This window comes from Dama dama, chromosome 10 (genome assembly GCF_033118175.1).
Source record: "Dama dama isolate Ldn47 chromosome 10, ASM3311817v1, whole genome shotgun sequence".
Lineage (NCBI taxonomy): Eukaryota > Metazoa > Chordata > Mammalia > Artiodactyla > Cervidae > Dama > Dama dama.
This window is the reverse complement of record NC_083690.1, coordinates 27932475-27955586: the sequence shown is the minus strand read 5'-3', so window position 1 is coordinate 27955586 and position 23112 is coordinate 27932475. Positions and strand designations below refer to the sequence as shown.

General features: G+C 55.7%; 2 protein-coding genes across 5 annotated transcripts; one reads left to right on the top strand and one right to left on the bottom strand.

Annotated features, from left to right (window-relative positions):
• Positions 1-492: 492 nt before the first annotated feature.
• On the top strand, positions 493-19300 carry STX1B (syntaxin 1B). Of its 2 annotated transcripts, none has more exons than XM_061154015.1 (10): positions 493-584; positions 9115-9189; positions 9399-9498; positions 9601-9675; positions 12590-12663; positions 13061-13169; positions 13346-13419; positions 15308-15445; positions 15535-15645; positions 15898-19300. In XM_061154015.1, the coding sequence occupies exons 1-10, from the start codon at positions 555-557 to the stop codon at positions 15976-15978; spliced, it is 867 nt and encodes a 288-aa protein (XP_061009998.1). In that variant the 5' UTR covers positions 493-554; the 3' UTR covers positions 15979-19300. The 2 variants fall into 2 exon arrangements, with proteins under 2 accessions (XP_061009998.1, XP_061009999.1); XM_061154016.1 differs by lacking the exon at positions 493-584 and adding an exon at positions 8406-8452.
• A 204-nt stretch (positions 19301-19504) lies between these two features.
• HSD3B7 (hydroxy-delta-5-steroid dehydrogenase, 3 beta- and steroid delta-isomerase 7) lies at positions 19505-23102 on the bottom strand. 3 transcript variants are annotated; one of them, XM_061153267.1, is made up of 7 exons: positions 22960-23101; positions 22432-22603; positions 22054-22209; positions 21656-21764; positions 21478-21577; positions 20958-21120; positions 19505-20430 (listed from the first exon to the last, which is right to left on the bottom strand). In XM_061153267.1, the coding sequence occupies exons 2-7, from the start codon at positions 22595-22597 to the stop codon at positions 20018-20020; spliced, it is 1107 nt and encodes a 368-aa protein (XP_061009250.1). In that variant the 5' UTR covers positions 22598-22603; positions 22960-23101; the 3' UTR covers positions 19505-20017. The 3 variants fall into 3 exon arrangements, with proteins under 3 accessions (XP_061009250.1, XP_061009251.1, XP_061009253.1); XM_061153268.1 differs by having other exon boundaries at positions 22432-22599; positions 22960-23066; XM_061153270.1 differs by having other exon boundaries at positions 20122-20430; positions 20962-21120; positions 22960-23102.
• Positions 23103-23112: the final 10 nt, after the last annotated feature.

Below are 23112 nucleotides of genomic sequence, written 5' to 3'. Positions count from 1 at the left end.
CCTGCCATTTCAACCGCCACCCCCACCCCACACCAGCATCTCTGCGCCTCCAGCCGCATCTCCTGCGTCTCCGCATCTCTCCCTGCTTCTGTGGCTCTGCCCTTCCCCACCCCCCTCTAGGCCTCTCCCGTCTCCCTCCCTCCAGGGTCCCCCTCCCCGGACTACAACCCCCAGGCGCCCCCAGCCCCCGGCGCTGCGCATGCCCCCTGCTCCCCGCCCCCTCCTGGTTCCCCCCTCCCTCCCTTCCTCCTTACCTCCCTCCGCCCCCCTCCCCCGCGCTCCAGCTCTCCCGCATCCCTCCATCCGAGCCTGTGCCGCAGCCGCATCGCCACCGCAGCCCCGGCAGAGCCGAGCCCGGCCCAGGCCCCTGCCTCTGCTCAGCCCTCAGCCAGCCGCCCCCGACCCCGCCCCCGCCCGCGGGCCCCAGCCAGTGGCCCCGGTGCCCCCCCGGCGCCCCCAGACTCCGGCCTCCCGAACCGAGGCAGGAGGCAGGGAGCAGAAGCTGAGACAGGAGAACGAGAAGGAGGAGGAAGAGGAGGAGGAGCCGTCGCAGGATGAAGGATCGGACTCAGGAGCTGCGGAGTGTGAGCCTGGGGGTGGGGAGAATGGGGGGCGGGACCCCAATATTGGGGGACGAGTGGGGGTGGAGTGGAGGAGGTGCTGGGACGTGGGGGCAAATGATGAGGCGGGAGGTTGGTGGCAGGGGCGCCCCAAGATGTGGAGGCACCTGCTGTCGCCAATGAACCTGCATTTTAGGGCCAGTGGCTAGAAGGGGTTGAAGCCATTAAGACAAGCGGGGGGCAGGAGAGGTCTCAGGGACCCTGGACACCCCAGTCCGTAGGAGGGCCCTGGGGTCTCATCTGAGGATGGGAGAGTGAGTGTGGGGAGAGAACTGGAGGGTGCTATTATCTTCTGGGCAGATTTGCTGAATGAGAGGATGTGGGCAGTTCCTGGGCCAGGCTGAGCCTAGCGGGACCCAGATCTGGGGGCAGCCAGGGGGGAAGGACACAGGTTGGGACTGAGATGCTAACTGAGCAGTGAATGGAATGTGTGTGTGTTGCTGTCCGTGGGGAGGGGGCACCTCTCAGAGACAGGAGGGAAGGGGTGGCCTCAGGAGATGGCCAGAGGCCAGGGCCGGACAGAGAGTGATCCTAGAGGTGGGAGAAGTGGGCTGCAGGGGAGATCGGAAGGAGGGTCCGTGCACAGGGCCCTAGAACTGAGTTATGAGCCATGGACTGTGCCCCACTGGGGGGAACTGGGGCATCCTGAACGGTCAGGCGTGAGCTGACCGTGGGCCCCTGGTCTGCAGGCCTGAAGAGGCCTGGCTCCAGGAGTCCCACCAGGCAGTGAGTTGGATTTGGGTGACGGGGGAGGAGGGTGGCACTGATGTCTGCAGTGAACGCTGCCATTTGGAAGAGGCTGGGGAGTGGGGGTTCTGGGACTGGGAAGAGGCGAGGGGCATTGGAGAAATGACCTGGGGCCCAAGGAGGCAGAGCTGACAGCCTGCGGTGTGCTCAGGGCCGGGGGGTTATGCTAATAAAGTACTGGACCCAACTGATGTAGCCTGATGCACTTGACTAGGAGCCTATTGGCTGTTCCCCCTGGGTTATTATCCCATTTGACAGATGAGGAGATCGAGGTTTGGTGATGGGTAGGAATTTGCCCAAGGTCACCAAGCAAGTGGGTGGGAAGAACAGGCAGAAATCTGGGTTTCCCGTCTGCCAAGTTGACATGTGTCTCTGCTTTTTTAGCCTTTGAAAGACAGGTCTCAACACTGGAGGTAAAAAGCTCTGTCTTTGGAGGGCCCCCTGGATTTGGGGATGGGGAACCAGGTTATAGGAAGACAAAAGGAAGGAGCTTGGAGGCAAGTGACTGCTGCCTCTAAGAGAAATGGGTTGGCAGGTGGGACGGAAGGAGAAACTGGTGGTTGAGAGAGGGAATTTTGAAGGTGTTTTTTTTTTTTTTTTCCAATTAAACTTTGAGTTATACACTCAGGCATCAGGAAACTGGGAGTGATTAAATAACCAACATTCATGTGCCAGACACCGTTCTAAGTATTGTATATGTATTAACTAATTTTGATCCTTGTAGCAACCCTAGAGACTGGTGCTAGCATTATTCCATTTTACAGATGAGGAAGCTTCCAGAGAAGTTAAGTAACTTGACCAAATTCACATAGCTATTTAAAGGCAGGCTGGCTCCAGCACTGATGCTCTTAATTCCCCTTCTCTCCCCGTTTTCATCCAAAGCAGGTTGTCATCCGTAATCTCATTAGACCTTCACCTGGTAAGGTAGGCAGACTGAGAGACTGCTTCATTTTATGGCGAAGAAAACTGAGGCCTAGAGTGGTTAAAACTTGCCCAAGGTCACAGCACTAGCAAGTGAGGAGTCTGGATTTGAACCCAGCTCTGCTGTTGCCAAGACTGCCATGACTCCAAAACCCAGAGAGATGGAAAGCAGGTGGGGGTGAGGTGATAGTGGAATCATGGTGTGATTAGAGAAGGGGAGGGAAAAGGCAAAGCAAGATACAGTGAAGGCAGTGATGAGTGTCCTCATCTGAGTGGGTCAGGGACCCACTGCCCCAAGGGGAGGCATCCAGTTTGCTGGGGCTGCTGGGGGCAGCTGGTGGTGGAGGTGGGACAGGGGCGGAGGGGTGAAGGGGGCTGACGGAATGCTGATGGCTCTGGTGTTAGTCATGGCTCCGGGAAACTGGAGATTTGGGAGGGCACATGTGGGGTGGGAAAAAGCTTCCAGATGCAAGGAGTGTGGGGGTCTCCCCACCAGAATTGAGAATGAGGAGGCTGGAAGCCTGGAGAAACCAGGCAGGGGGTGGGAGGCCTGGGAAAGGGGCCTCTGAGAGGCTGAGAGGGATCAGAAAGTCAGTGATCAGAGGGAAGGTCAGCCTGGGGGGTCCTGATTGTCTTTTTCCAATAGCACTTTAAGAGGTCCCAAGGGGTTTATCACATAGCACTCAAGGGCACAGGTTTGGGAGTCCGACTCTCTGGGTTCAAATCCTAGCTTTGCTACTCCTGTGTGACCTTGGGTAAATTGCTTAACCTCTCTGGTCCTCACTTCCTTCATGAGTGAATTGAGAGTAGCAATGGGACCTGCTTCAGAAGGCTATCCTGAGGATTGAAATTATGCCAGAGGCTCCTAGAAGGAGTCCTGGGCTCAGCATTGCTCCACGAGTGTATGTTATCCTACAGCTGACTCATTTATTTCTCTGGAGTCTCCAGTCAGCCCCCTGGGATGGGCAAGATGTGGCCCCTAATTTATTTTGGAGTACATTGAGGGCCAGAGCAGTAACCTGACTTGCCCAAGGTCATACAGCTGTTGATGGCGGAGCCAGGGTTGAATTAGGGTTTTCTGTTTCCACATCACCAGGCACCTTTGGTTGGCAACTGGGAGGTGCTGAGCTGGAGTGGAGGCTGCAGGAGGGAGTCAGTTGGCTGGATGGGTGTCCCAGGGTCCAAGGAGTGGGGCCAGGGATGGGCTGAAAAGGAGAGGAAGAGAGCAAGTGAGGTGGAGAGAAAGGTTACAGAGCGAAGCCATAAGGGGATGCGTTGTGGGCAGAGCCTGTGGGCAGAGCCTGCGAGGAAGCTCTGGAGTGGGAAGGCGGGTGTGGGGGTGGTTGGGGAGACTGGGAAATGGGGGAGGGGAGCCTGAGGTGAGCAATTTGAGGGCCCTCAGCGATGGGATAGGCACAGTAGATGCTTTAGAAATGTAGACCTGATGCAGCAGAAGGAAAGAGTGGCCCCACATTCTCGATCAGGGACCAGGAGAACCCTGGGTGATGGGTTGATAGCCCCCCGCAGCACGGGGCTTGTTTTCTGCCGTTCAGACACACAAGCTCCCCCCAGTTTGAGGGCCTTTGCACCTGCTGGTCCCTCTGTGTGAATGCTGTTCCTTCTGCCTGAACACTGTTCCCTCTGCCTTGAATTCAGTGTCCTCCAGGTTGTGGTGCAGTTAACTCCCTGGGCCTTAGCTCGGATGTCAAACCTCCCCCGCGGCCATTTCTATCACACCTCCCGCTTTATCTCCTTCCTGCTAAGTACCGGAGCCCTGTCTGAAATTGTCTTGCTTCTTTTGCACAGTCTGTCTCCCTCCCCTGGAGTGTCAGCTACCTGGAGGCAGGCCACCTTCCTGGCTTGTTCTCCGCAGCACCCAGGAGAGAAGTGGACACTCACTGATCAGACACATTTGTTAGATAAATGACGACTCTGTGGGGCAGAGGGAGAGTGAAGAAGGAGTTGGTGGAGAAGGTGGAAGAGAGAGGTAGGGGTGGGAAGGCTGGGCTAGATGCTGGAATCGAGCAGAGGCCCGGGTCAGGGAAACAGATGGACCGAAGCAGGGGGTGCAGTGGAGAGAGGCTGGTGCCTCTAGATCAAAGGATGCATGTGCCCCTGAGAAGCAGGTGTGAGCACGTGTGCATTGTGTGTGTGTGGGCATGCAAACGTGTTTACCCACACACATACCCACTCTATGACTTCTTTTTTAATTTTTTTGGCCCCACCATGCAGCATGCAGGAATCTTAGTTCCCCAACCAGGGATCGAACCCGCGGCCCCTGTAGTGGAAGCTCGGAGTCTTAACCACTGGACTGCCAGGGAAGTCCCCACTCTATGACTTTTCTATCACCCAGTTCCAGTCTCTTTCCACCTCTGGTTTAGTCACCCTCTTGTCTGTCTCCGTGCTGGACTCGCTGGCTCACACTGCCCCACTCCCTCTGTCCATGCATCTTTGTTGTCTCCACCCCACTGACACACCCATGAGGGCCCCTGGTGTCTCTGATCAGGAAGGGCTGAACTCAGAGGCTTGGATCTGATGTCCCCTGTCACCAGGGCAGTTCCAGAAGGTGCTCAGGGCTTCCACACTCTCCCATTTCATCCTCCTGGGCGCTTGAGGAGTCGTCAGGCGATAAAGAGCAGACTGCCGGGGTTCCAATCCCGGCCCCACCCTGTCGGCTCCCCACCAGCTGTATGATCTTAGGCAAATTACTTAATCTCTCTCTGCCTCATTGGTCAAATGGGAATAAAAAGAGTATCTACTTCATGGAGTGGCTGTAAGGATTAAATTCATTCAGGCAAAGCACTTGTAACTGAGCCCAACGCCTTGTTATTAACACCTATGTGTCTGATTTATATAATTCTTATCTTCATTTCACCCAGGAGGAAACTGAGGCTTCAATTGTCCATAAGGTGGATAAGGGCATATGTGATCACCTTTTCTGAGGTATTCTCGTTTGCCTACAGCCTGTTTTCTTTTAGGCTGGTTAGCTTCTTCCAGACATGTAGGCTGTGCTCATGATGAAGTATGCACACCTCGGAGTAAGGAGGGCCCACCCATTGCATAGATAAGCCAGGGCCCAGAGAGGGGCCGCAAATTGCCTAGAATCACCCAGCAGGTTGAATGGAGGCTAGAACACCTCGCTTCCTGTCTGGGCTCTTCCTGCAGCCTGGCACCTCTTCCTGGTTTTCTGTCCCAGCCATGCGAGTTCAGCAGTGCTGAGGACACAGCAGAGACAACTCTTTAGGGGCCAGGAAGAAACAGAGGGACAGGAGGGGAAGAGCCTGAGATTAAGTACCAGACAGTTCAAGGGCTAAATTCACTTCAGTTCACCTCTGACCTTATTTGCTGTGAAGTCTTAGGCAGGGTCAGACAACCTCTCTGAGCCTGTTTCCTCATCTGTAACAGGGGAAGGGCAATGGGGACCAACCAACCCTCCCTGAGCAGTAATTATTTCTGGCAGCATCTGGCGTTTTTTTCCTGCCTGGAGGAGGTCTCATTGCCTCCTCCAGCCCACCATTAAGGGAGGACTTGGGCTTCCCTAGTGGCTCAGATGGTAAAGAATCTGCCTTTAGTGCAGGAGACCCGAGTTCCATCCCTGGGGCAGGAAGATCCCCTGGAGAAGGGAATGGCAACCCACTCCAGTATTCTTGCCTGGAGAATCCCCATGGACAGAGGAGCCTGACGGGCTACAGTCCATGGGGTCGCAGAGTTGGACACGACCAAGCGACTAACACTTTTACTTTCTTGACTTTATTGCCATTCAGCAAATGCAGAGACTGAAGCTCAGAGGGAAGAAGGCATGTAGCCCTCCAGCTGCTGACCTGGGCAAGCTCGTTCACCTCTCTGTGACTCAGTTTCCCCACCTATAAAAGGGGGCTATTGTGAGAACAAAATGGATAAATAAAGGCAGTGCGCTTAGAACAGTGCTTAGCACATCATCAAATGCTGTGTAAGCATTTGCCATAACTGGGCTTCCCTGGTGGCTCAGATGGTAAAGAATCTGCCTGAAATGCAGGAGACTTGGGTTCCATCCTTGGGTCGGGAAGAATCCCTGGAGAAGGGAATGGCTCCCCATTCTAGTATTCTTGCCTGGAGAATCCCATGGACCGCAGAGTCTGGCAGGCTACAGTCCATGGGGTTGCAAAGAGTCGGACACGACTGAGCGACTAACACTTTCATGAGCTTTCACTGACCAATGGCCAACTGAAGAGTTTCAGTGAAGATTAAATGAGATAACAAGAATGCAAGACCAAGGCCAAAGGCACTCTCAGATGCTGATATTTTGCTAGGCTTTCAGGGCACAGAGCTTTGCCCAGATTGGGCCTTGTCAGGAGGGGACCTGAGAAGGGAACCCTCTGGTGGTGGAGTAGCTGGCAGGAGGCAGCGTGGCCTTGAGCCACAGAAGAGGCTCTGGGAGGAGGCATGTCTTAGATTATGCCTCTGGTTTCCCAGCCCTTCAGCCTGGGTGCCTTGAGCAAGTCCATTTTCTCTTCCCCCACTGCCTCCTGTTCCCTCATCTGTGAAATGGGGAGAGCTTTTTCGAGGGCTATGGTGGTAAGGATCAGACGAGATTATAGATGGAGAAGTGTCTGGAAACTGGAGAGGATTTTAGCTCTCAGTTGCCTGTAATTAGTGCACCAACTAAGCCATCCTTGGGCCCTGTACCTTTCCTCCTCTCTCAAGGGCAAGTAAACAGGCTGCCAAGGATGCCCCGGGGCAGAATCAAGGACCTGTCCCCTGTCCCTGGGGACCACAGGAGAGAAGGAGAGAATGAGACTTGAGGAAGTCTAAAGTCAGCGTTGGGTTTCCCTGGTGGGGACCTAAGATGCACAGAAAGTCAACCTGGGAGGGGAAAAAGACAGAACAGGAAAATTTCCAGACACCCGCGCCGGTGAGACTTGTGGGCAGCCAGGCTGCAGGCCAAGTGCTTGAAGGCAGAGAAGGAACATGCCGTCGCGGGGCAGCCAGCTTTTTGAGGCTAGCACTTCATGGGAAGCCGGTGAGTCCTCAGAGATGAGCCAGGCAGCTCAAAGCCTCTTGGGGCCATGGTCTGCGGGTGTGGTTCCGGGTCAGCTGGAGACTTGAGGAGCCAGAAGTCCCCTGGGGGTCCCCAAGCCTCACTGGGTACCACCCCTCTTCTGGGGGCAGCTGTGGGCCAAGAAGAGGAGCCCCCCTTTCTCGGGAGATATTTGGAGATGAAATGGAAGTGCCAAACCCATTCTATGACATGGCATGGGGAGGATCCCTGGGGACCACCGGGCTTTGGTGGAAAGCTGGGGTGCCTTTGAGACGGTCTAGCTGAACCTCTCCATCGGTCTCTTCCTTGTACTGTCGGGGCTCTCCGATTCCAAGTTAACTGGCTGTCTAGATCGCATCTAGCTCCCATCTGGCTCTGTCTAGGTTCGATCTCAGCTGTCTGCGATCTGTCTGCGTGAGTCTGGTTGGGTCTGAGCTGTCTGGTTTCTGTCGGGTCCTGTCTGCGGTCTTCTGGGACCCTGTCGAGGTTCTGGGCTAGCTCTCCTCTTTCTATCTCATCTGGCAACATCCCCTGGCAACAACTTTTGGCTCCTGTCTTGATTTCATTCAGGCTGTGGTCGTGAGATTCTGTCTGAGTCTTGGCTTGTTTTTTTCTTTCTTTCTGGAAATCAGGGTGAACTCTGTTTAAATTTCCGTGGAGGCTGATTAGGGCTCCAGATGTAATTAAGTTTAATGGGCCCTCAGACTTCTGTCCCGAGCAGGGCCTTGAGTCGGGAGTGTGGAGCACTGGGGAGCCCTCCCTGCCCCCCTTTTCTCCTTCCTAGATCTGAGTGAGCATGCGAAGCTGAGGCTCAGAGAGGCTGGGAGCACAGCCCCAGGGGGCCCTCCCCAATGTCCCAGGGGGCGTGGGGGTGGTGAGCGCTGCACGTCTGCGTGTCCACATGTTCAGAAGGCAGCTCTGCTGTGGGCCCGTGTGCGGGTGAACGTCAGCGCGTCAGCGCAGTGTGGGTGTCAGGGGGCCTATTTCTGTGTGCCTTGTTTGTCAGCCCTTCTGTCTATGTCACTGGCCTGTCTGGTGGCCGCGGTGGCGGTGTGGGAGGGTGAATCCCTTTGTGTCTCTGAGCCCTGGGGGTGGAGGGCTGAGCAGCTGCAGGTTGCAACTGGGAAATCCAAGCAAGGGAGAGTAGGTGGGTGTGAAGTTGGAAGAGGCTGGATGAAATCAAGTGACTGCACGGAGGAAAGTCGGGGAGGAGTGAGAGTGGGTGGGAGGAGGAAGGTCGGGGTGCTCTCTGTGTCTCGCATCCAGCCCCCCCCCGGGCCTGACTGTGCTTGCTTAACTTGATGCCCGCCGCTGGCAGTGAAGTGACCTTGCATAGGGGACGTGGCTGGTCGCGTTGGAGGCTGCAGGGGAAGAGAAAGGAACAAAGTGAAGCCTGGAGGGAGCGGCTGGGGGCATGGTGGAGGGGGTCAGGCTGCCGGGACTCCACGTCAGACCCCTTCTCGCGGCCCAGAGCCAGTTACTGCCAGGATGACATTTGGCCGGTTGTTACAATATGGAAATGCTTCCACACTGGTTGGATAAAGCATCTGTCCAGAGCACCACCCGCCTCCAGGGTGACAGCGCTCCCAGGACCATTTCTACCCCATAAGGGTGCCTTTGGCTAATTCCCTCCCAGGTGTCCTTTGGGCTGTCAGCTACCCGGCCTCCGGGACCCTGGGCCACAAGACCCTCGGTATTTGTTATGACTTCTGGGCCCCCTTCATGTGACCCTTCCCAGGACCCCCACTCTGAGCCTAGAGCTTGGGGCATCAGGACTGCTCACAGACTCTGCCTTTCTTTGTCTCCCAGGCAAAAGACAGTGATGATGAGGAAGAAGTGGTCCATGTGGACCGAGACCACTTCATGGATGAGTTCTTTGAACAGGTAACAGAACCTGACAGCCAGCCCACAACTGCCTTCTTCCTGGCCCTCAGCACCCCCATCCCTCTCTCTACTCCTCCATCCCCTTGGCCTTTGACCAACCCCTCTGGGTCTGGCCCATTTCCCTGAGCCCTGACTGAGCCCCCTCGCCCCCCCAAATCCCTTTGTCCGGCCCGATGACTTGGCTGGGTATAGCCAATTTGCTGCCCCAGGTGGAAGAGATCCGGGGCTGCATTGAGAAGCTGTCAGAGGATGTGGAACAAGTGAAAAAACAGCACAGTGCTATCCTGGCCGCCCCCAACCCGGATGAGAGTAAGTGCTACTGCTGGGTGGTTGGGAGCTGGGGGCAGAAGGAGGCTGGAGTCCCACCCAGACGTCTCACCTCTCCCTCTCTTCCCCTCGCCTCCCCCTCAGAGACCAAACAGGAGCTGGAGGACCTCACTACAGACATCAAGAAGACGGCCAACAAGGTTCGATCCAAGTTGAAAGGTGAGAAATGCCCTCCCCTGACCAAGGAGGGAAACAAGTCAGGCTTCCATTGGACTAAACCATGACAAATGTCTACAAACTTCCAGGAGTCAAATTCCTAAACAGTGAGAAGGCATAAAATCCCAGATTTTCTAATTTGCTCCAGATTCTACAGAGAACGATACAGACTGGACAGGGAAATGAGAGAGAGGAGGGTTTCTATCCAAATTGCATCTGAGCTCTGCTGGTTCCATCGGCAGGAAGGTCTGCTGAGAAAACAGTCTTCCAGCTGGCTTTCGTTTCATGGAGGCCTCATTTCTCCCGAACAGGTGCCGGACATAGCGCTCAGCACCCAGTAGGTGGGCTCAGCAAATGCTTCTGAATTGGTATCCTTAGCTCAGGACAGATTGGACTGTGTGGCTGACACCAGGGGGCTGGCAGGCTTGCAGGAGGGACTTGCCAAATGCTCATGTATTCACTCTAATTTAAGGACTTGGGTGCTGGTAATAACCACCTTCCCCCAAAGCATTGTGGGTTGGGAACCTCCTTGTCTGTTGGTGCCAGGGGAATTCAGCAGCGTTACCATGATGTTAATTTGTATGCTCCTGGTAATTCAGCATCAGAAAACATTTGCCAAGCACTCCTCTGTCTGAGGCAAGGTTTCTGGGCTCTGGGGGGAAAGGAGTCATGTCAGATGTCTGGCCCTGAGCACAATGACCTTGGTCCAGGGAGATGAGGACAGGGACTCCATGCTTTCCTGGATTCAACAGGAGGTCATATGTGAGCCTCTGGTGCTGATCTGTAAGCTCTTTGCTCTCAGGAGTGTGTGCTGGAAAGCAGAATGATCCAAACTGGGAGCTCACTGATTGCAAATCCAGACATAGGGATCCCACTTCCATCATTAACTCATTCTGGACAAGTACCCTACCCTCAGCTTCCTCATCAATACAGTAAGAACTACTGAAGCAATTTCAAAGCTGGGTGGGGGAAAGTTTGCTCATTTTTCTTTCTCTTTTTTGGGGGGGTAGCAAAATCTTTTTTTTCTAGGTGAAATCTTACCCCAAATTCCATTATATACAACACATAAATGTCAGACTGTTCTGACTGATCTGGGGTTGGGAGTCCCAGAGACCTATGCACCTGGCTTCCCATCACTCCCAGCAACAGCACCCTCTGAGGTTCCTTCTCAGAAGCAGGGATCTATGGAACACAGTTTAAAAATCCTTGTGTTGAATGATTTCATTGAGCCCATGGAACTCTTGACATTAACACGCTCTATAAGACCATGACATGGGTTTGATCCCTGGGTTGGGAAGATCCCCTGGAGAGGGGTGTGGCAGCCCACTCCAGTATTCCTGGCTGGAAAATCCCATGGACAGAGGAGCCTGGCAGGCTACAGTCCATAGGGTCGCAAAGAGTTGAACATGACTGAAGTGACCTAGCACACATGAGACCATGAGGAGGGCTGTATGGTTTAGGTTTAGGACTTCAGCCGAGAAAGAAGCTAGGAAAAGTGGCAGTGCCTTAGAGAAGCTGACCTTTCAGAGCTCCAGAAAAAGAGAGATAGTCTTCTCCATCTTTCTCCAGCTCTGTGGTGCCATGACCTCTGGCTTTGTCTGTGACCTCGAATGAGTTGTTTTCTCCATCTCAACCTCAGTTTCTAGTCTGAAATCTGGACTGCTATCACTGAACTCCCAGGATTGCTGGAAGAAGTCATTGAGACCTTATTAAAGGATCCCTTCCTCCGGGGTTTGGTCCCAGCCCCAAGTCTGACAATAGGGTCCGAGTCTGGGGCCAGCGATTCCGACATCCTTGGGTGTGTGTTTCTGGACTTTTCCCGTAGCAGCTGGAACAGAAATGTCACTCATTTGCTGGCCCGCCATGGCTGGCAAGGAAGCGTTGGGGTGCCATCCAGCCTCATACCTCCACCGCTGCCAGGAACAGGGAAGCAATGTTCTTAGGAATGGCCTGGAGGCTTTTCCCCGTTTGAGAGGGCCTGTGTTTCATTCAGGCTGCATTTCCGGAGCCCAGCTGATCTTACTCACAAGCTCTTTTATAGAAAATCTGAATAAGTGTGGGGAGTGCATGATCTAGAAGCAGCAATCCCAGTTAATCTGTGTGCTTGTCCAGAACATCCTTTAGCAGTGGGGATTCCTGGGACAGGGGTCATTTTCTAAGGCAGTGTGTGTGCGTGTGCTCAGTCGTGTCCATTTCTTTCATCATATCCGACTCTTTGTGACCCTATGGACTGTAGCCCACGGGTTTCCTCTGTCCATGGAATTCTCTAGGCAAAATACTGGAGTGGGTTGCCATGCCCTCATCCAGGGGATCTTCCTGACCCAGGGATCGAACCCACAACTCTTATGTCTCCTACATCTATAGGTGGGTTCTTTACCACTAGTGCCACCTGGGAAGGAGGAGAGCTGTTTTCTCTGTTGAAACATGCATCTGCTTACCCTGGAATTTTCCACGGAAAGGGCAGCCACTAGAACCTGACCAGCCTGAAACTCCTTGCAGTCCACCAGAAAGTCCCTCGATGGGTTCCTGACCCTTTGCTGAGATTGCAAAAAGTGGAGAGTACCCTCCACTCCCATTCATACAGAGGATGTCGACTGGGAGGCTGGGCAGGAGTTAGACTTTCAAAGACCCAGTCTCTCCATCAGAACAAATAGCTCCCCTCTGTCTGGTGACCAACTGACAGTCAATCTCTCCTCCTACTTGGGCCTGGAAGTCCCCCTCAAACCTTGGTCCCTTTATTCGCCGGCCTCCTGCCTCGCCACCCTGCAGTCTTTACTGCCTGCCCTCGCCTGGGTGTGACCGCTGATCACAGGCCTTCGGACTGCCTCAGGGTGTCAACCCCTTCTTATGTCCCAAGCCTCCGCCCCACACGCCCCGGGTCTCCCGCCCACCAGTCACTGCGTCTTCTGTCCCACAGCGATCGAGCAAAGCATTGAACAGGAGGAGGGACTGAACCGTTCCTCCGCGGACCTGCGCATCCGCAAGACCCAGGTAGGAGGCAGCGGCCAGGCACGGTCAGGGTCAGGGCCAGGACCAAAGCAGAAGGGACCTGGCAGGGGAGGAGTCCAGGCTGGAGCCCTGCCTGTTGGGGGTGGGCGGGCCAGAGCAGTCATAGGTATGGGGGCGTGGCCGAGGAGGAGACTGGGCGGGGCGGGGCGGGGCTACGGCGGAGTGCGGGATGCGCTGCAACTCCGTGCCCTCACCTGGCTGCCTTGGTCGGTTTGGGCGAAGGATGGAGGTGTTGGGGCTAAGGGACTGCGCTCTTGTGAGGGGTTGGGATCGTGGCACGAGCTGAAGAAGGGGCCATAGGCCTACTCAGTCCCTCCTGCCCACTCCATCCCTCCACGGTCTCTGCTCCCTGCCTCCTAATGTGTCTGTACCCCCACAGCACTCCACACTCTCCCGGAAGTTCGTGGAAGTAATGACTGAATATAACGCTACCCAGTCCAAGTACCGGGACCGCTGCAAGGACCGGATCCAGCGGCAGCTGGAGATCAGTGCGTGTGACACCCCTGCCCCAAACCTCCCACCCCTGCTGTCGCGTACTCCTTCCAGGCAGGCCCTTTCCCTTGGTGGGCCTTAGGCCAGGTGGGAGGGTGGGCTCCGGGGTCCCATCACCTTAGGCCCCCCAGGCTGGCCCAGTCACTGAACAGAGAGCCCTTTCTCCCCACAGCCGGAAGGACCACAACCAACGAAGAACTGGAAGACATGCTGGAGAGTGGAAAATTGGCCATCTTCACGGACGATGTGAGCCCCGCGCAGGGGTGGGGTCTGTACTTGCAGAGCATTCATCATTCCTCCGCAGGCTTAGGCTGAACTCAAGGTCCTAAGTCAACCCTGAAATCGCAAGCATCAGGAAGTCTGAATCTGGAACTGGGGAATTCCGTGGGGGCTGAGCAGGAAGGCACCCTCAATAAAAATGGTAGAAGGGAGTGGGCACTGTTGTAGGCACCGTACATATTTACATTTACCTACTAAACTCCTTTACTCCTCACCACAAGCCTCTGAAGCAGCTGTATTTCACACATGAGGAAATCTGACCCAAATTTAAACAAAGAGCTTAAATGATTTGCTGAGGTCACACAACTAGAGGCAGAGCAAGGATGCAGTCCAGTCATGACTCTTCAGCACTAGGATACACTTCTCCCTAATGACACAGGTCATTTCACCCAGTGACTAATTTGCCTACGTTTTAAAGATTAAAAAAAAAACAAAAACTAGTTTTAGTTTTGCTGAAGTTTTGCCCTTGTCATCTTATATGTGAAATAGATGGACTTTCCCCAGCTTTACCTCTACCACTGTAGTTCTTCTTTCTCTTTCTTGATTTTTGCCCTGGCTGACAGGTTCTGACTCTCTTTCTGCTTCTGGTGGGTGGCAGAATGACTCTGGTTTAGGTTTCTAGACCAGAATTAAAGTCTGTTCACTGATTGTCTAGCAGTTTTCAGCAAATTGTTATTTAGAGAATTGATCTTTGTTAAATTAGCTTTGAGAAAATCGCTCGTGGGCCAGTTAGCCTGTTGCCCTCCCAAACAGTTCTGCCCAGGATGCCTGTCAGTCTGCCTGAAGAGTAGAGGGAAAACTGATGAGTGGTTCTCAGGATATAGAGCTGATCCCTGCCAATCGACCCGCCATCATTGCGGTGCAGGGTTGTCGGTACCTTGCCTGAAGGCGGAACAAGATGCAAATGGGCTCTAAAATAATATTCATTTCTAGGGTCAGGGAAGGCTTCCTGGGGGAAGTGGCATTGAGCTGTGTGCCTTAAGAGACAAAGATCATTTGGACATGGGAAGATGGGCAAACAACATTCCAGACAAAGAGGACAGACTGAACAAAGACAGGGAGAGTGGACCAGTTGCCAAAGAGCCATTGTGTGGGCTGTTATGATTTGGGAGATAAGGACAGAGAGGAAGATGGGATCTTGATTGCTAAAGTAAAAGGTGTGTAGACTGTGGGTAGTGGGAAGCCCTGGAGGGTTTTAGAGCAGAAGAGTGGCTTTCTAAACAGTGAGTGGTTTGGAAAATGAGTGGTCTGGCTTTAGTGGGGAGGCAGTATACCTGATTGTGTTACCGTGTCCACCATTGACCAGATGGTGGCCCCCAATCTTGGTGGGGGTCCAGGACCCCTATCTCCCTTTCTGGTGTGTGCTTAGAGGCTTTTTGAAAATATATTCATTTATTTGGTTGTGCTGGGTCTTTAGTTATGGCACACAGGATCTTTCAGTTATAGCCTATGGGATCTAGTTCCCTGACCAGGGATCGAACCTGGGACACCTGCATTGGGAGCACAGAATCTTAGCCACTGGACCACTAGGGAAGTCCCCAAGTTTTACTTTTTGTAATTTAACACATGTCTCTTTAGTGCTTTCTATGTGCCAGGTACTATTCTAATCAATATACACATAGTCACTCAATCTTCACACAGCCATGTGAGGCAGGCACTGTTAGGATCACTTTTCTAGGTGAGGAAACTGAAACTCCGTGAAGTTAAGCAGTTTATCCACAGTTACAGCTAGTGAACACCAGCCAGATTTGAACCCAGACGTTCTGACTACAGAATCCAAGCTCTCCTGGGAGTGAAAGGGTTGCAGCTCCCCTCCCACGCCCCAAACTCACCCTTCCTGCCCCCATCACCCTAGATCAAAATGGACTCGCAGATGACAAAGCAGGCGCTGAACGAAATCGAGACGAGACACAACGAGATCATCAAGCTGGAAACCAGCATCCGTGAGCTGCATGACATGTTTGTGGACATGGCCATGCTGGTGGAGAGCCAGGTACTGCCTCGGGACCTAGCCCAGGTCCCCTGGGGGTCCCCTCTTCCAGCCCCAGTTCCCACCCGGTCCCATGCACGTCTCCTCTGCAGGGCGAAATGATTGACCGCATTGAGTACAATGTGGAACATTCCGTGGACTACGTGGAGCGAGCCGTGTCTGACACCAAGAAAGCTGTGAAATATCAGAGCAAGGCCCGGAGGGTGAGCCGGGGTGGGTGGGCCTGTGGAGCAGGTGGGCTGAAGCCGAGCGGGCGGGGCTGGGCTCAGGCCGGGGCTGAGGTGAGTGATGAAGTGAGGCCTTATCTCGGGTTCTGACCTCTTCCTTTTTTTTCTGTTTCTCTCCCTTCTTCTTTTCCCTCACACCGTCCTCCCCATCCGTCTGTCGGTTTGTCTGTCTCTTTATCTCTCGGCTCTCCCTGTCCCCTGCCTCCCCCTCGGCCTTCCTGCCTGCAGAAGAAAATCATGATAATCATTTGCTGTGTGGTGCTGGGGGTGGTCTTGGCGTCATCCATTGGGGGGACGCTGGGCTTGTAGGCCTCCCCCACCCTATCCCTCCCAGACCTTTCCCCCACCACATCGGGAGCAATACCCCCACCGCCCCTTCACTCCATCCCCTGCTCCAAGCTCACCCTCAACACAGGCAGCCCCCCTTAACCTTTACCGCCCGTCAGACCCTGGAGTCCCTGGACCTCCCCCGACCATGGACCACCCTCGCCCCCGCACGTAGATAGCAGCAGGCGTGATGACACATGCACACCAACATGCATGCCGCCGGCACATGCTCGAGACGTGTGGACACCCCAGCGTGTGTGCGTGTGTGTACGTGTGTAGCTGCGTGTACAAGCACCCGATCACCCTTCTTGCCCCCTCACCTCAAGTCTGTGTGTTGTCTGAGCTTTCCCCCTTCACCTGGGTTGTTGTGTGGACTGTAGCCGGGTGTGACACAGCAGCCCACTGAGCCCCACTCTTCTGTCTTCTGTAAACAGGGTTTTTTGTGTGTGTGTGTGTGTGTGTGTGTGTGTGTGGTCACAGATCCATGGATACACAGTTTGTGTCTGTGGAATTTTGTGTTTGAGTGTTTCGATCCAATGTAACAGCACTGCCTCCCTTGACACGACCCCTTCCCCCAAGTCTGCTACAAATGGGGCAGGTTGTATGTATGCAAAGGTTCACACTCATCCCCTGAGGATCCAGGTTGGCCCAAATACACACAGGTTGTGGCAGACACCCCAGCATGGTGTGGAGCCAACCCTCCTGGCTTAGTCACCCCCGGGGCTGGCCTGTGTCCTAGGGAGCACATGTGTGTGTATGGGGTTCAGCTGAGGCAAGCGAGTGGATGCATACACGTGTAAATAATCTATCTTAGCCTGTGTATCTGTGTGCATTTCCCCTGGCAAGTGATGTGAGGGACATGTGTGTGTGTGTGTGTGTGTGTGTGTGTGTGTGCATATCTAGGCTGTGTCTAAAGTGTTGGTAGGTGTTCTCTTGAGATAGAACCCTCAACATTTTGCATGGGACACCTGTTTTGGGTGGGCACAGAAATCTATATTTCTACGCTATCTAGAGTACGTCTGCAAGTGTGTGTGCGTATATGTGTGTAGAGGATTTCTATGTAGTGTGTTTCTGCCCCCCTCGTGTATGATACCCACATCCATTCACCTGCAAGGACCTGTGCCCCATCCAAGTTTGTGGATCCAAGTTATTTGCTCACTCCCTCTCTCCCCAAAGCTGCTGGCCGCTGTCGGGTGTGGCCACTCATGACTCCATCAACATTGTGCAATGGCCACTTCCTGCCCTGAGTGGTCCAAGCCCCTGTGCACACAAGCCCACATGCTTATCTTTCTCTGTCACGTAGGCCTGGATGTGTAGAAGCTGGGACACCTCGGTGTTCTCCTACCTGCCACGGGGATGAGGCCACACCCAGGCACACACACGTGCACACAGCAGCCCAGTGCATGCTGACACCAGCACGAAGCCTGTAGAGGTTGGCACCGGGGCACACCAGTGTCTCCTGGAAAGGTTATTGGTGGGAAATGCTACTGATCAGGGGAATGGCAGGGGCTGCCCCAGGCTGTCAGAATGAGAACATTCTTGAGAATTACCTCAGAACCGAAAGGAGGCCGGCGATGGTCCTTACCACCCCGTCTGATGCGCTGGCCTTTGGGCTTTAGGGAACTGCTTATTTCAGACATACTGGAGTGGGCTGAGTCATGGGACCCAGTCCCTGGACGTGACTCCTGCTGCAGTGTCACCAATAGCTGTTGCCCCACAGGGTGAGTCTGAGAGTGGGACACAGGTCTGGGTTTGTGATGGTGAGGAAGGGGCCCGCTCCTCCCTTGCTGCGCAGACAACACATGCATGCATGGGTGGATTTGTGCAATGGGTGGCAGGTGGGGGAGGGGTACATGGGCAGAGAGCAGTGTCTGAAGCCTCCCACTCCATTGGCCCAGGAACCCAGACCCACACATACAGGACAGAACACACAAGTACAGGAATGCCCTTCCTTGGGATCTGGCGTACATGTGCACAGGGCGGAGGACTTTGGTGTGTGTACACACGGTTTCCTGGAGGCCCCCTTCATGTGAAGCATGTGTGCGTGAGACAATGCAGTTGTGACCTTCTGGGACGTAGTACCCCACCCTCGCCCAGCCCCAGCTCAGATAGCCTGTCCCCTCCCTACCTGGCTGGGCCCTGTCTGTGTGTATGGCCCATGGATACACGGGACCCCTAAGGTGGACTGTCCCCAGGAGGGGCGCCTGCCTGGCCATTCCCACAGGGCCCTTCATCAAGACAGGAAGTCTGCCCCCGGATCTGACTGTAGCTCCCTTGCTCCCACTCAGGCTTCTTTGGGGACGTCAGAGCAGGCCCCAGCACCCCCCACCCCACCCTTTTTCCTTCCGGCCGCCCAGCCAGGATACCCTCTCAGCCCAGGTGTTTCCGGAATTCCCACGGCCTTGGGGCCACAAGGAGAAGGGTGGAGCCATGGCTGGAGAGATGCTGCTGCCTCCTTGAGTGGCATTAGGCCTGTAACTGCCCATCTCTGGGCCTCAGATGGACCAAAGGATCCCTGAGGGTCTGCTTCTCCAAGTCCCACCCACCGCAGGATGTGTTTGCTTGTCGGCTGCTGTGTCCGTGCGTGTCCTGGAATTGTTGTCTGGGGGCTGGTGTCTCTTGCATGTTCCCAGATGAGTGTGTGCTGCCCACCTTCTCGCCAAGCCCCTACCACCATCAAGCCCCTGTGTGCCCCGTGGGTGGTCCTGGGCCTGGCTAGGGCTCGCTGCTTCCCCTCCCCCCTTCTCCCTAGCCCTGCCTTTCACGAAGCACACTGCGTGTCCATCCCATGTGCCTGTGGGTTGATGCACGCTCTTGCCACGCCTCGAGCGTGTGTACATGATGTGTTCTATGCATTCACCCTGCCCCACCCCCAGCCTGCCCCGCAGAGGACAAGATGGGTGGCCCCCGGCTCCCTTCTCCCCCGGCCCCCCCTTGCCTGCTGTGCAACCGTGTGCGTTGGCGTGTGTTTCTGTGTCGCTGGCGTGTCACGTGATGTAGCCGTGTTTGCTGACATGAGCCCCTGCCCCTTCTGTTTCTCCGTTGGTTTCTAGAGCTCTTTCCCTCTCCTCCCTGGAGGGGACAGGACTCCTGGGGCCTGGCTGGGGGCCCAGAGCCAGGCCATCCTCTCCTGTTAGCCCTCAGAGTCCCACTTCTCTCTATTGGTGACCAAGTTGCAAATGGATAAAATACAGGAAAATTCTGCCCCCCGCCCCCGCCCTGCATGTCCTGTCCCCAGAGCCCCCCACCCCCACCCCGGGCCGGGTCGGGCCCCGTGGGACGGGAGAAATAGCAACCAATCCAACAGCGGGCGTGCTGTGTGCTCACTTCCTTCTGTCCCCACCCGGGACGGGCGCCGTGGGGGTGGCAGAGACATGGTGGGAGGTGGTGGGGGGGCGCTGGCCGGGCGGATGGGCACAGGCTCGGAGGAGTTTTAATCCAGGGCTTGGACAGGTATGCATTACTGGGGCAACCTCAGGCAGAGTGGGGGGCAAGAAGGGACAATACACAGACTTCCTCAGCCTTTATTGACGAGTATTAAGAAATAAATGTCTAAAGGTAATACATGTTTAAAATCATGGGACTGTGACCCCCCAAGCAGGGACCAAGGTGGTGGGAAGAGTTAAGAGAGCGTCTTCACGCTGAAATCAGGCCTGAGGATCACAAAGGACATCCAAGGGCCTGCCATGAGGGCCTGCGGGACTTCCGCCCACTTCTGCTCGGAATGCCAGAAATGGGATGGCGTCATTGAGAGCATCAGGGCGGTCAGATCCTCACTAGCCATGAGGCCTGAGTTGAGAGTGAAGACACAGACACGCCTGCCCACAAACCCTGCCCTAGAACTTAGGGACATTAAGATACAGGCTCCAGGCTCCTGGATTCCAAGGTGGAGGGCTCTGGGACCGTCAGTCTGGCATCAGCCCCCTCCTCTGGCTCAGCCTGCCCTCCCCACCAGGGTCTGAGGGCTCTGGGACCTGACGATGCCGCGCCACGCCAGGCTCCAGGCCCAGCTGCACCGTCACTAGCCTGAGCCGTCCGCGGTCTGCACCCAGCGGATAGTGCGGGTCCGGCTCTCCTCCCAGGAGAACAGGGGCTCGTAGCCGAAGTGGCGCCGAGCCTTGTCAGTGCTGACAGTGAAGGTGGTGTTGGCCACGGCCAGAGTGTAAGGGTTGAGCAGGGGCGCGTAGAGCAGCAGCGGTCGCAGCAGCCACTGCAGCAGGGTGTTGAGGGCAGCCAGGAGCACCAGCAGCCAGTAGGGCATCAGTGGGCGGGTGCCCACCAGCCGCAGTCCGCAGGGACCCAGGAACTCCATGTTGAAGTCCTCGTAGCTCTTGTAGGGCGAGTTGTCGTAGCAGAAGTACACCTGGCCACCCATGAGGGCAGCTCGGTGTTCAAGCTCCCGGGCCACCAGCACGTGCATCCAGGCCACGTTACCTGTGGGGGTGGGGGTAGGGGTGCCGAGGAGAGAATGGGGGGGAATATGTCCTTGAGTGCCCTGGCAACCACACAGATGCTGCTGTCTTCTGGGCCAGTGCATGAACAAGCCACCCCCTCCTTGCATCCGCGTAGATATCGCCCACATAACTACTGCCCTGCTGAAGGCTGCTTTCTTGCAGGCACCTTAGCCAGATGCTCCCCCAGGCCAGCCTGTATGGGTACAATTCCTTCTTCTCTTGGTCCTGGGGAGATGCTCCCCCTTCTTCTCTCCTGAGGAGATGCTACCCTCAAAACTGCAACACTTTCAGCCTATGACTTGGTGTTTATGTCAGCCTTCCCCACTCATAAGGATACTGTTTTCCCTATGGCCCGTGAAGACGATGCCCACATATCAGAGTCTGCTCTGGCCCATGTATAAACTGTCCTTTTTTAGCTAGAGTATATAACACCCCCCACCCCTGAGAACCACACAAGTCCTGCCCTGTTTTTTTTTAGCCTCCCCCACCACCCAGCCCGGGCCTCACCCACATAGACCCGGCCATGCTCCACCGAGGCTGGAATGGCCCGGAAGAGCCGGCCCCCCAGGCGCAGGCCCTGGTAGTAGAAGTCCTTCATGATCTGGTGGCCTTCGCCGTAGATGCCAGTGGGACGCAGGGCACATGTCACTAGGGGCAACCCCCCCAGGACCTGGGGGCAAAAAAGGCATGCCCTGCTCAGACCAAGGATCTGGCGCTTTGTCCTCCGCCCTGGTCCCTTCGGGTTGGAGAGGGAAGGAAACCAGGGCAGGATGCAAAGAAGCCCACGGTGAGAAAAACAAAAACAAAAACCAAACCAAACCAAAAACCCCAGGGGTTTCCCTGGAGGTCTAGTGGTTAAGACTCCACCCTTCCACTGCAGGGGGTGAGGGTTCAATTCCCTGGTTGGGGAAATAAGATCCCACATGCCATGCAGTGTGGCCAGATGGAAAAAAAAGAAGCCCACAGGCTCTGGTTCTGCCTCTGCCAGGCAGCCCCATCTCCCACATCTCATCTTTTCGAGTCTCACCTCCCTGCCATTGGCTTCCAGGACGAGCCGCTCAGCTAGGGCCTTGCTGCAAGGATAGGGATGTCGGTGTACGGCTTCATAGGGGGTGTTCTCATTGCCCCTAGTAGGGGGAGAGGGGAAGATTCTTAATCCTGAGGGGAGGTGGGACCCTGGAAGGACTGGGGGGATCTCAGCTCACCTGTAGAAGGGCTGGCCTTTGATGTTGGGCCCCACAACTTCCATGCTGCTTGTGTAGATCAGGAAGCGTGTTCCAGTCTGCACACAAGCCTCAATCACATTCTGTGTGCCTGAGGGAGGTAGGGGGCTGTGTGTCCAAGCTGAAACTTCCTCCCCATCCGCCTTTTCCCCTCCCCATCCCAACACTGGACGAGGACACATGCCCGCCTTTCCCAGGCCTGGGGAGAACATAGAGGTCAGCGAGGACTGGCCTGCCACCACAGGGGCAGAAGGGACAGATCGTCACAGGGTGATCACAGAGGTCAGGGTCAAAAAGGGAGCAGGGAACAAACAGCCAAGATCAGGCCGTGGGCCAGCGAGTACTGAGGACACAGTCAGAACAGGGAGGGAGCAGCTCACCCTGGACGTTGACCTCGTGGATGGTCTCAGGACTGGTTTTCCCAAACACATCCACCAGCCCAGCTGTGTGGATGACCACGTGGGCTCCGGCCACGGCCGCTGCCACCTCATGGGCCTGGGTCACGTCCCCCTGGATGGCAGTCACCTGCACAGGCCCTGGGAGCGGGTAGGGGCAGCCGGAGGCAATGTCAGAGCTGAGACCATCAGCCAGCTGCTGGGCTCGGCCCACACCCTCAGGAGCCACATTTTCCTAATGACTCATTCATCCTATCCGCTCCGTCGGAGAGACATAACAGGCATCATCTTTTCCGCCACTCGGAAGGGAGTCCACACCCTCCCCACCCTCTGCTGCCCCTCCCCCACCCCCCCTCCAGTCACCTGTCTTCAGCTCCTCCAGCCAAGGACCCAGGTGTAGGTCAAAGATGCGCAGCTCACGGAGCCGGGGTTCCCGCTGCAGCAGCATTCGGACCACATGTTCCCCCAGGAAGCCACAGCCACCTGTGACCAGGTACACCAGCTCCTGGGTTTGGGCAGAATTGGCCATACCTGGCTGGGGAAAGACAACCTGCCTCACCTGGGTGGCCTGCTGCCGACTGCCCCAGCACGGGCTGCCCCTTTCCTCCTAGAAGGGGCTTCTGGCTCAGAGCAGTGGCCCAGAGCAGTGATCCAGGGGCTGGAGCGTTTTCTGGAGGCTGTGGCTGTGGGTGCCAGTGGCCAGGCTACCTGCCCTCTGACCCTGCCAGCTGCAGTTCCCGAGATAAGGGGGCGGGCTTGGCACAAAGGAAGGGGTCAGGGTTTGAGGGAGAGGTTTGAGGAAGGGGGGCCAAAAATGAAGGGTGGTTGGCAGGGAGCTGGGGCAGCGGGGTAGAGGAAGGCGGGAAGGGTGGAGCTGGGGAAGGGACCTACCTGCAGCCAGAGTCCTAGGGCGCCCAAACTAGGCACCGAGGCAGTCCTGTGTGTCTCCTGGGCCAGCGCCACACAGTTCCCTTCCGCTTGCTCCTCCTCCCTCCTGGCCCATTCCAGGAACAGAGACCAGCCCAGCCTCCACCTCTCCACCTC